Source organism: Aotus nancymaae, unplaced genomic scaffold, assembly GCF_030222135.1.
Source record: "Aotus nancymaae isolate 86718 unplaced genomic scaffold, 86718_ANA_hifiasm-v0.15.2.pri h1tg000011l, whole genome shotgun sequence".
Classification (NCBI taxonomy): Eukaryota; Metazoa; Chordata; class Mammalia; order Primates; family Aotidae; genus Aotus; species Aotus nancymaae.
Window position 1 is genome coordinate 35,037,598 of NW_026988422.1, and position 12,230 is coordinate 35,049,827.

Sequence of the window (12,230 nt, forward strand, 5' to 3'; positions counted from 1 at the left end):
CCCAACTAAACTACACATTTCATGAAGGTGGAAGGCAGGGGTATCGTCATTTTTATGTCTTCACAGCCACATTCATTGTTGGTGCTCATTAATTACATTGGATGATTGTGTCTTTTTAATAGAAGTCATGCTTCATAAATAAAGGAGAATGGTAGGAAAACTGGAAAACCTTGACATGCTTGAGCCCAGGGGATTCTGTGTCTCTTTTGTGGTAGGTAGATAGGCCAGCTAGGTTTACTGGAATTTTTGCTTGATTTCTCCCTCTCTTTTTTTTCCTAAGAAACATTTGTAGATTTTTCCCCAAGTTACACAGGAGAAAAGAATAGTCATCCTCAGTATAAGTTTGGTGGGGTGTGTGTGTGTGTGTATGAAGTTTGTCTTCTGTATCATTTAAGAGGATACAGTATACTTCACATCCCAGTTAAAGACCACCAGTGAACTGGGCTGAAATCTTTGCACATCAAGACTCAGCTGTGTGTGGTCTTCTATTAGGGAAGGAAGTGGAGCTCTGGGCTTTAGAAGAGTGGTTGAGAGTGTGGATGCTGAAGCCCAACTGCATGGATTCCAATTATAGTTCCACCATTCACTGTTTCTATGGACTGGCAAGCCATTTAATCTTTCTGTGCCTCAGTTTTCCAGCAGGAAAAAGAGAATAATAACAACTCATAATACAGTTGTTATCTGTATTAAATGAGTTAATATATGTGGAGCACCTAAAACTGTGCTTGGCATGTAGTCAACACTTGAATATTAGATGATGTTGTTCCCCACTTACTGGCTGTGTAAGTTTGGCAAGTTACCTTCTCTCAGCAATGGTTGCTTACCTTTTAAAATAGGCCTAATAATACCTTACTTACCTAGAGCCAAGGGGATGAAATAAAATAATCTCCTGGGACCAAAGACTTGACCCATTTTCCATGAAACTGTGTTGGCATCTATGAGTATTGAGGGGATACTGAAACTGTATAATTCTGCTCCATGCCATGGTGTAGAAAGGCCAATAGCCACTTCCAGCTTCTATTCCATTTTGCCCAAATCTATAAAGGGGCCTGCAAGCTTATTACAGAAATCCATATTAGTTATGTCAGAGAAAATGGAGTCTTTTCGTTCAAAAAACAGAACAAGACCAAATATGTGCCATCTCCCACTGTCCCCTGCCATACTAGAATTGGATGATCTGCATTGCTTGTAAGAAGACTGATCTTATGATCTTCGGTGATGATTTCTTCTTTCTACAATCTTGAAGAAACAGATGTCTGATTTTAATCAATGGGTATTTCCTCTAGACAGGAAGCTTGTTCTGAGACTTAATAGACACCATTGATTTTTTTCTTCAGTGTTATGATGGCTTTTTGATTAAGTGTGCATCGGTTAATAATCCCCCAAAATACTGTGATCAGGAGCAAACAGAGAAGTACCCGTTTAAAACACAAGATCAAATCAGGGTTTAGAAGGTATTTAACTTTCCCTTAGTGGTTGGTGGGATGTAATGATAGGTACCTTTTTTATTTGTGTGAGGGTTCCTTTTGAATACATTGCTAGAAATGCATTTTTGCAATCAGAATGTCTCAGTATTAATACTTACAAACATTGTTTTTAGTACTAAGGAACATGGCTCAAGTTATCAATGTGTGACACGTAGCCACCCCCTCTTGCATTTTCCTTAGGGTTACCATTTCCGTTTTGCAGAAGAAATTGCTGTTTATGTTTAACACTTGACCACAGTCTTCTTGAAGCTTTTCTCAAAGAGAGCTGGTAATTACTGTTAACGCCAGTTTGACTCACCTCTTCATCCAGAAGAGTGCCCTGCCCATCCCAGGCACTCACTGCATGCCTGCTGAATGGGACTGGATTTGAAAAACATGAAACCTTCAGGTAGATAGGCAGCTGTCCCAAGAGGCAGCTATGCAGCTAGGAAACAGGGCTGCAATTTTCACCCCCGTCCTTGCTGCCAGCTTCCCAGCATGTAAACAGAGTGGTAGAAACTACACTGGGCTGATGCTTGGAGGTTGTTTTGTCTGTCCTGTTTTTGTTTAGGCAAATTGGGTCTGTGATAGAGATCCGACTGATAGAGACTTTTCAAATATTTTGCCCTTTAGGGAAATGCGGATCCTTAGGGATCTTTGAATTGTTTTGTCTAACAGGGCAGGTTGTGTGTTACACTGTGCCAAGCCAGGTTTCATTTATTTGGCTGGGATGCTAAAGGGGAGAGGGGTGTCCTGCTAATGCCAGGATTCTAAGGAAGCCAGGAAGTCACAGCTGCTGAGTAGAAAGAAGCCTGTGGTTGGCACAGGGAGTGTAGAGGGTAATCATTCCTGCTGAGCCTGGGTTGTTTACTCTGCCACCCTGTTGCTGGTGGACACTGGGTGTGGTGGGCGTGCTTGCCTAGTACCTGTTTGTAGAGCACTGAGACAGCCAGGGCAGAGCTAAAACAGCAGTCACCTGAAACGAGTCCTGTAGGTTTTCCCTCTCTGGCTTTAGCAGCGAAAATCTGCATTCCAGATGAAACCTGCAGGGAAGCGGAAGAAAGCACTTAAAAAAAAAAAAAAAAAGCTTCAAGGGCTGTAAATGAACTGCTTTAAGAGTTCTGGGCACTTTCAAGATGATCTATTGGTTTCTCTAGTTTGTTTCCTTGATTGTGGCATTGTAAGTGGCTGCTGATCTGGGTGTACTGCTAGTTTTTTGGCCTGGGCAGCACAGGACTCTCTGATCATAATCCAGATGAAAAAGAAGGCCGGTGTCAGAAGTATTTCAGTCATTTTCTGCTGATTCACTTCTGATTCCCTTAGGCTGCTCGGGGCAGTGGCTAAGCGCCGTCAGGATCAGCTTGCCGGCTCAGCACTTTCAGAAGCCTTCGCTTGCTCGCCAATGAGGAAGTTGAATGCCACCAGGAGAACCGCCGGCCCTGGGGCGGAGCTCCTCGTGAAGTCCTGGGCTGGGATTACAGGGCAGGCTGACTTTCCCTGTGACAAAAAGGCTTTTGTCCCCGGGAATAAATACGGAAGTTTCAGAAGAGCAGCCTCCCTGGTTCGTGTGTAGTAAGGTGCGCGGCCTTGGCTGCTTCTGGGCACAGACTCCACGGACTTTTCACAGTTGCCTGGGCGCACCATCATTGCACAAACCAGAGGGACCGCACAGTGACCTGAAATAGACCAAGTGTGCTTGCTGTTTGGCTGACTGCCTGACTCCCAGGTCCTGTTGCTCTCAGTCCTGCAAATTAAGAGCAGATGGAGTGGATAAACTGAGAGAGCAGGAGACGGTAGCACAAGTCAGAACTTCCATCAAGGGCATTCATTACTGAGACATGGAGAACCTTGATAATTCTCTGGATGGCAGTGATGTCTCAGAACCAGCAAAACCAGAAGCTGGACTTGAAATGGCTCAGTCGATCCTGAGTAAGTTCTCTATGAAATCCCTGTTTGGATTTACAAGTAAATTAGAATCTGTGAGTCCAGAAGAGGAAGATGCTGTGCTGAAAGCATTCCGCAGTTTAGACACGGAGCCCACATCTCAGCAGGATGATCCCAGCAATGGCTTGGATCCACAGGAAGCAGAGTCTCGGGTTTCACTGGACCTCGGAAATGGTGAGAAAATTGCAAGGGTAGAGACAGAATCAGAGGGAAGTCAGAGAAAAGGAGAAGCAGGGACATCTCTCCTTGCTCAAGAGCCGCTTCCACTCTCTACTTTGGAAGAGACAAAAGGCGATGTCATTTGTGTTCATGGGACCCTCGTGCACACCACCAGTGATTCCGACTCTGATGATGGTGGCCAGGAGCCAGAGGAGGGAAGCAGCACCAATGGCTCCAAGTCCCCTAGTGTTTTATCTGAGCCATCTCAGGAGTCCAAAGAAAACCCAGGAGATTTCAGGGAAAATACTGTCACTGGGGAAATGAATTGTGCAGAGTTCTGTGCAGAAGATCCTCAGAGGATTCCACCTGAGACAAGCAGCAGACTAGAACCTGGCAATGTTGGTCTTCCAACAGAGCATCACCCCAGCCAGGGCCAGGAGGGAGAAGGGTCTCAAGTCCTACCTGCAGTAACAAACCAGAATTTGAGTGTTGGTGTCACTGAGAGTGCCTCTTCTAAAAAAGAAATCTCTGGAGAGAAGTCATTCCAGCTTCCAGCTTTTTTCAGTGGGCTTCGTGTGCTGAAGAAGGGGGCTAACGCTGAGAGAGGAGAGACCATCACTGAAATTAAACCAAAGGATGGGGACTTGGCTTTGCTCAAATTGACACAGCCTGTGCAGAAGTCCTTAGTGCAGGCAGGGCCGCAGACAGTGAAGAGTGAGGATAAAGCAACTGATCCGAAGGCCACTCCCACTCTCCTGGAGCAGCTCTCTCTGCTGCTCAACATTGACATGCCCAAAACTGAACTGAAGGGAGCAGACCCTGAGTCGCCCAAGAGAGAAGAGATGGGTGGCAGTTCTGACCAAGTGAGCCAGAGTGGCCCTGGAGAAGCCCAAACCCAGGGTGGTGAGGTCAAGCCAAAGCCACCAGAGACGGCCCTGGAGGCTTTTAAAGCCTTATTCATCCGGCCCCCCAGAAAGGGGACCACAGCTGACACCTCTGAGCTGGAAGCTCTCAAGCGCAAGATGAGACATGAGAAGGAGTCGCTAAGAGCTGTGTTTGAACGATCCAAGTCAAAGCCAGCGGATGGCCCCTTTGATTCCAAAAGTGTATGTAGAATTGGGGTTTGTGTTTTATTATATAATACGGTGCTGCTGTATTTCTTTCCAGGTTTCCTCCCAAAGTGAATCCTAGTTGCCTGTTGGTGATTCTTTTAGGTGAAAAAGGATTATAGTCAAATTATATTATCCTGTAAGGAGTACAGAGTTAGACAGAAGTACTTTCATGCATCCTGATTTTTATCTGGAATATTACAAGAGGGATGTACATAAAGTTGTGCAGGTAGGAAAGGGTAACTGTCACCGGGAGTTTAAATGTTGATGGTAAATAAAACTAAGTAGCATGAGGAAGTGATGCAATATGGAAGTATAGCCCAGGTTTACAGGGTTTCCTCACCACTTAATTATACCTCTACAGAAACTATATTATCCCTTTGAAAGTCTACCATTTGGCAAAAAGTGTTTGTGGTGTGATTAGAGTATTCCACATTGGTTGGAACGCTTCCGGATTGAGCACTGGATTTAGAATGAGACCTGAGTTTTAATTCTAATTCTGCCATTTACTGGCTGGGTAATCTTGATAATCTCCAAGCCTCAATCTCCTCAAGTGCAAAATTAGGAAAATAAAATAGTTGTATGGTTGTTAAAAGAATTAAATGAAGGCAGTGCATGAGAAGCGTCTAATTAATGGAAGCTGTTATTACTCAAAACTAATTCAGGTAATTTATAAAGATGAGTAAGTACCTGTCCAGTAGATCTTAAACAATCATAAGAACAATAAGTAGAATTTCTTGCTTGATATCAATTCAGTGTATGATTATCATCCTCTCCTATATGTTTAAAATGCTCAGTTAAAATGTTAAAAGTGAAAGTCTTTGGCAAAATTTTCTCAGATTGCGATTAAAAACTAAGCACAATATAGCATTCTCCTAATTGTAAAAATCAACCATATAAAAATGACTTGAATACGAAGGTAATCTCATTCATCCGTGTATAGGAAAAGGAGAAATTAGCAGTGTGGAATGTTTGGAGAAATATATCTTGGTCTACTGCAGATGTTCATGAAATTAGTCTTTATATTAAATAATCCCGGAGTTTGGGATACATGTGTAAACATTCCTATAAATGTACTTCAGTGTAGTACATTTGTGTCTGTTTCTTCAGGCCAAAGTATATTTGTTCTTTTACAACAATTATATAATAAAAATAATCTTTTAGTTGTGCAATACATACTTATCCTCAAGATTTTGTTGTTGTTGTTTCTAAATTTTTACCTCAACTGATCACGTTACACTTCTGGAAAAGGATTACACTATAGTAAGATATCTCAAATTATAGTGAATGAGAGCAATGTGCACTAGCCATTAAAATTAACTTCATAATTAGGGGTAGTATGTCTTTTTTCAGGAATTAATTGGCTCTGACCACATTTCACTTATTATTTGCCTGCTCTTTCAACAGCCTGACCACAGCCCCACTGAGCAGGACGACAGGACTCCTGGCCGACTTCAAGCCGTCTGGCCACCCCCAAAGACAAAAGACACCGAAGAAAAAGTGGGACTGAGGTACACTGAAGCAGGTAATGTGGAAAGAAGCTAGGGACCCAGAAATGAATCTCTTCCTTGCAATGGCTTTTAGTTCTAGCTTAGTTGACTCTCAGAATTCGGGATTTTGTTTCATTATAAAATCTAATGCTGAAGGCTCTCTTTTTGGTTTTGCTGTTAAAATGAACCTTTGCACACTTATTGTTAACGAGCCTCTGAAAGATGAAAGATGAATGCAGTGGATTGAATGAAAGGGGGCATGTGTGTGAGGTAGGAGAACCTTGGGGGATCTGATGGAGAAGGTAGATAACTGATCTCTCAGGACGCCGGTAGTTGGTCTTCATATAATTTTGTGAGCTGGCAGTGTTGCTGGAAGAGGCAGAGTATGGTTCTCCAGAGCTGTAATCTGATTTGTTGTTTGTCTTTGAGTAATGCTTTTGAGATAAAGGAACCTTGTGCAGAGTGAATGTACAGATACCATATCAGTTACTCGTTCACTTTTGTGAGACAAAGCTTTATTTAATGCATGGCCAACTTTAAAGCAACTTAACTCTCTGGAAACTTGCCCAGGAACTTTACTTGAATTTATTTAAATGAAATGAGAATCTAGATATGGTTACTATTTAAGTGAAAGTTTCCCATGAAATTTTAAATGACACTGAAGCATTAAAAGATGGGTATATATTAACAATTGCATGTGTGTCTGTATATATCCCTGAAATATCTTTGCCTTCTTCCTGATATTTGGAGATTACCTATACATGGCTTATATTTGTTTTCTTAGGTATGTGTGTGTTAAGGTCTGTCTATCTGGTTATAGAAAAATACTTTTTTCCATTCCTGTTCATTGATAAACATGAATGGATCAAAGTTTGGATGGTTCAGTAGCTTTTTCCATAATATCAAATTATTCCAGTGATTGAGAGCACATTGGCACATGAATCTCGAGATCATTTCTAGCTTTCATTTACACGGTTGCTGCTTATGATTTTGCAGGGCATTGGTTACTTGATAACATTTTCTTTCTGTAGTGTTTGACTTATAGGATGAAAACTCATATACTCAATGAAAATTTATAGCGATTTAAGTCTTCTTGCCTACATTTGATTTTCCAAAATTGGAATGCTTGTAATTGGAATATTGAAGCACATACTGAGTTATTTTTCTCATGACTTAAGATAATGTGAATGATTAAAAGTACTGAAATTTGCTTTAATAGAAAACCAGAATCCTGTGAGTTTGTTTTTTTTGTTGTTGTTGTTTGTTTGTTTGTTTGTTTTGAGATGAGTCTCACTGTGTTCCCCAGGCTGGAGTGCAGTGTGCGATTTCAGTTCACTGCAGCCTTCATCTCCTGGCTTCAAGCGATTCTCATGCCTCAGCCTCCGGAGTGGCTGGGATTACAGGTGTGCGCCACCATGCCCAACTAATTTTTTCTATTTTTAGTAGATACAGGGTTTCACTGTGTTGGCCAGGCTGATACCGAACTCCTGGCTTCAAGTGATTCACCCGCCTCCGTCTCTGAAAGTGCTGGGATTACAGATGTGAGCCACCATGCCTGGGCCTGTGAGTTTTTCTTTTTAGTTGATATTGGTGATTTTGACTAGTGTGTCATGGCAGTCTTCTTTTTAATAATGGGCATCTGCTGAGGAAAGAAGGACATAAATGTCATAAATGGTTTTGGAATCCACCTCAAATAGTATTTTGGGATTTTTTTTTTCCTCTACTGATACTCCTTAGTTTTTGCTTTCTGTCCTCTTGCATTTTCAGTGGCTCAAGGGGGCCTCATAGTTTAGCTTGGCAAGGCTTTCCCAATCTTTTTAAAGATAATGAAATGTGTTCTCAGAGCTACCTACAGTCTTAGATGAGATGAGGGAAAATGGGAGGAAGGAAGGCGCTAATACTAGTTTTGTTGGGTGGGCTCTGCCAGCTCCGTTACACACTGAGACTGAGTGGAAGCCATATGTGGAGAAGGCATCTGGCTCCCCAGCCGGTTTTCTTGGCTGGCAGTCCTGTGGTAGACCTGCTATGTTCCAGCGGGTAGTGTCTAGCTCTTTGAGAGTCTTCTAAATTAATCTGCTGATATACTCTTCCAGGTAGCAAAGGTGGGGGAAGAGTTCCAAAGAAGAATAAGATACCCTATGCCTGCAAGAAACTTAAATTTTACTCTATTAGTGGATACTGGCATATGATCGTTTCATCATATATTACTAATTGTGAGGAAGTAATATTTTCCCTGTGGTTTTCTTCTATAATTTAGAAACTGGATTTCTGTAAGCATTTGGTTTATAATCAAATATTTTGTAGGTATTTCTATTACTTTTTCTGCCCTTAGGAAAACATACAAAATTTGCCATACTGTAAGGGGGTTTAGAGACAGAAATTAGATCCAAGATAAGGTGTTTGAAGTCTTGTGCTTTTACATCTTCGGTGTTCTTTTTTAAGTTAGTGGAATGGGATGTTAAGACTCTAGTATTTGTGTTTCATGTGCGCTGTTGACATCCAAGCTGGTCCTTGGTGGAGCCAGGAAAAGATGGCGTGTTTTCATTGTGAGCCCCCGCTGTTCCTGTGCTGTCCCCAGACTCTTAGGACTTGCCACTGCTTTGATCTCCCTCCATTAAGAACTATTTAATACTCTTTTTTTTTTTCTGAGAGCTTAAGAGATCACCTAATACTGTAAGTTCATTTTTGTTTAGGATAAAAAGGAATAGAGTCGATATTAGAGAGACTGCACCTTCAAACAGTGGTTTCTGAAGTCCTCTTAGCCATTGGAGGGTAGCTCACCCTATTGCTGGTGCCCGCTGGCAAGGCTGCTCATTCCTGCTACTCTAAAAGCAAAGCCATCAGCTTCACCTGCAGCTTGCAGGTGAAGATGCTGTGACTCCCTCCCTGGGCAGCCAAAGCCTTTGGCTACTGTTAGAGCCTCCAGGGCCATTCCAGTGATACTGTGCCCACTGTCAAGGGCCTCTCTGTGAGCTCTTGGAGGCTTGGTGATGTGTCATTTGGGAGAAGCAAAGCCCTGGCACCCTCAAGTGACTGCTATAGGTGCTAGAGCCAACTTCTAGGTGGGTGAGTGGGTGGGTAGGTGGAGTGGGGACTCATGGCGATAATTTACTGCTGTGTCTGAATTGTTGTGCTCAGATGAAACAATCATTTTCCATCCCTTGTGCTGTTCGTGCTTACATTATCATCAGTGTTGTTCTCCCTTGTGTTTGGAATGCCTCACAGCAATTTTGAGTAAAAAGTATTTTGTCCTCCTTTTCTTTGCAATGGGACTGGGATAATATGAGTGACAAATGCCATATAGTTCTCAGATTTGTCTTTCCAGTTTTCTGAAAATAGGACGTCGTTATTGAAACAAAGTTGTGGAGTCATCTTGATTTTTTTGGGTGGGGACTCTCTCTCTCTCTCGCTTTTTTTTTTTTTTTTTCTTAAACTGGGCTTCTCAGATCCTTAAATGATTAGTAAACTCACAGTGAGTTCCTGCCACCTTTTCTTTGCTGTATACCACACACACTCTGGATCCCATAAACTGAAATGGCAAGTGAAGCTTGGGGCTAACATCAAACCCAATTGTGAACAAAGTGAGAAGGTATTTTGTGATATAGTACAAGTGAAGCTAAGAGGAGCATATCTATGTTTCAATTTGATGTGGTGAAAACGATTTGTCTCTTGAGATAACCACTGTTCTCTTCTACTCCATGTCTAAGGACACTATCCTGGACTATGTGCTGAGATTATATAAGTTAGTAACTTGCCCAAAATGTTTTTTTAAAAAATTGGAAAGCATTAGGATGTTCTAGGTAATGGAAGCATAGAAGTAGCATAGGGCTAAACTTCTTTTTTTTTTTTTTTTTTTTTTTAATTGCATTTTAGGTTTTGGGGTACATGTGAAAAACATGCAAGGTTGTTGCTTAGGTGCATACGTGGCAGTGTGATTTGCTGCCTTCCTCCCCTTCACCCATATCTGGCATTTCTCCCCATGCTATCCCTCCCCAACTCCCCACCCCCCCGCTGTCCCCCCCACTCCCCCACAACAGACCCCCATGTATAGTGCTCCCCTCCCTGTGTCCATGTGTTCTCCTTGTTCAACACCCGCCTATGAGTGAGAACATGTGGTGTTTGATTTTGTGTTCTTGTGTCAGTTTGCTGAGAATGATGGTTTCCAGGTTCATCCATGTCCCTACAAAGGACGCGAACTCCTCGTTTTTAATGGCTGCATAATATTCCATGGTGTATATGTGCCACATTTTTCCTGTCCAGTCTATCATCGATGGGCATTTGGGTTGGTTCCAGGTCTTTGCTATTGTAAACTGTGCTGCAATGAACATTCGTGTGCATGTGTCCTTATAGTAGAACGATTTATAATCCTTTGGATATATGCCCAGTAATGGGATTGCTGGGTCAAATGGAATTTCTATTTCTAGGTCCTTGAGGAATCGCCACACTGTTTTCCACAATGGTTGAACTAATTTACACTCCCACCAACAGTGTAAAAGTGTTCCTATTTCTCCACATCCTCTCCAGCATCTGTTGTCTCCAGATTTTTTAATGATTGCCATTCTAACTGGTGTGAGATGGTATCTCAATGTAGTTTTGATTTGCATTTCTCTAATGGCCAGTGATGATGAGCATTTTTTCATATGCTTGTTGGCCTCATGTATGTCTTCTTTTGTAAAGTATCTGTTCATGTCCTTCGCCCACTTTTGAATGGGCTTGTTTGTTTTTTTCTTGTAAATCTTTTTTAGCTCGTTGTAAATTCTGGATATCAGCCCTTTGTCAGATGGGTAGGCTGCAAAAATTTTTTCCCATTCTGTTGGTTGCCGATTCACTCTATTGACTGTTTCTTTTGCTGTGCAGAAGCTGTGGAGTTTGATTAGGTCCCATTTGTCTATTTTGGCTTTTGTTGCCAATGCTTTTGGTGTTTTGGTCATGAAGTCCTTGCCTACGCCTATGTCCTGAATGGTTTTGCCTAGGTTTCCTTCTAGTGTTTTTATGGTGTTAGGTCTTATGTTTAAGTCTTTAATCCATCTGGAGTCAATTTTAGTGTAAGGTGTCAGGAAGGGGTCCATTTTCTGCTTTCTGCATATGGCTAGCCAGTTTTCCCAACACCACTTATTGAACAGGGAATCCTTTCCCCATTGCTTGTTTTTATCAGGTTTGTCAAAGATCAGGTGGTTGTAGATATGTTGTGTTGCCTCCGATGCCTCTGTTCTGTTCCATTGGTCTATATCTCTGTTTTGGTACCAGTACCATGCTGTTTTGATTACTGTAGCCTTGTAGTAGAGTTTGATGTCTGGTAGTGTGATGCCTCCTGCTTTGTTCTGTTTAAACACATTAGATTACTTTTTTCCTTTTGCTTTGTTCCAAATGCATTTTGCTTTATTTTCTCTAGGCTAATTACGTATATTATCGTATCAATGAGGGTCCTACTAATCAGGAATCAGGTGGCACTCAAATGGAGTGATCTGAGGAGAGTTTATTAGAGACCTTTCACAAAGGTACAGACGGGGTTAGGAAAAGCAGTAAGAGAGCGCTACTCTGGGGCTAGTACCCAGGAGAAGCTTTTACCATGCCTAGGCCTGAAGGGGCAAGGGTAGGTGTGGCTATTGGAAACTAGAACTTAAGACGTAGGCTGAGTGGTGTGGAGACGCTGCTGTATAGGACCCGCAGCCCTAAGCAGGGAAGTGCATGGTCCACAGTGACATGCTAGGCTGGGAGCTGAGGGCAGGCAGCCTGATCTCTGCTTGTCCCACTCTCTGGCCCCCACCAGTGTCATTCCCATTGGCCAAATCCAAAGAGAAGTCAGCAGACTGGGACACCCTTGGGGTTATCATTTTAGGCCTGTGCAGACCTGGAGAGGCATGGAGAAGATCCCCTGCACAGTTACACTGCAACCATGTGTGGCTGAGGCTTCTAACGCCCTCCTGGAGAAGAATCTGCACACACATGCTGGTGTTGCTGTACCGCACCACATGGGTTTTTAGTACAACGGCACAAAGACAAACTTGCGTTTTTGTCATCCTGTGGGAGGGTTATATTTTCTAATGTAATCAGTTCATAGA

The 12,230-nt window shown here is 42.4% G+C and overlaps 1 protein-coding gene across 2 annotated transcripts in view; it reads left to right on the top strand.

The window, feature by feature from the left end:
- FMN1 (formin 1) overlaps positions 1 to 12,230 on the top strand; it is a 420,788-nt gene that overhangs the window by 123,070 nt on the left and 285,488 nt on the right. Inside the window, exons 1-2 of one of the 2 annotated variants that reach the window (XM_012465416.3) lie at positions 3,059 to 4,675; positions 6,086 to 6,203. In XM_012465416.3, coding sequence (XP_012320839.2) covers positions 3,305 to 4,675; positions 6,086 to 6,203 — 1,489 coding nt within the window. In that variant the 5' untranslated portion in view covers positions 3,059 to 3,304. Of the gene's footprint in view, positions 1 to 3,058; positions 4,676 to 6,085; positions 6,204 to 12,230 lie in introns of those variants that run through there. The other variant, XM_012465403.2, reaches the window with a different exon arrangement.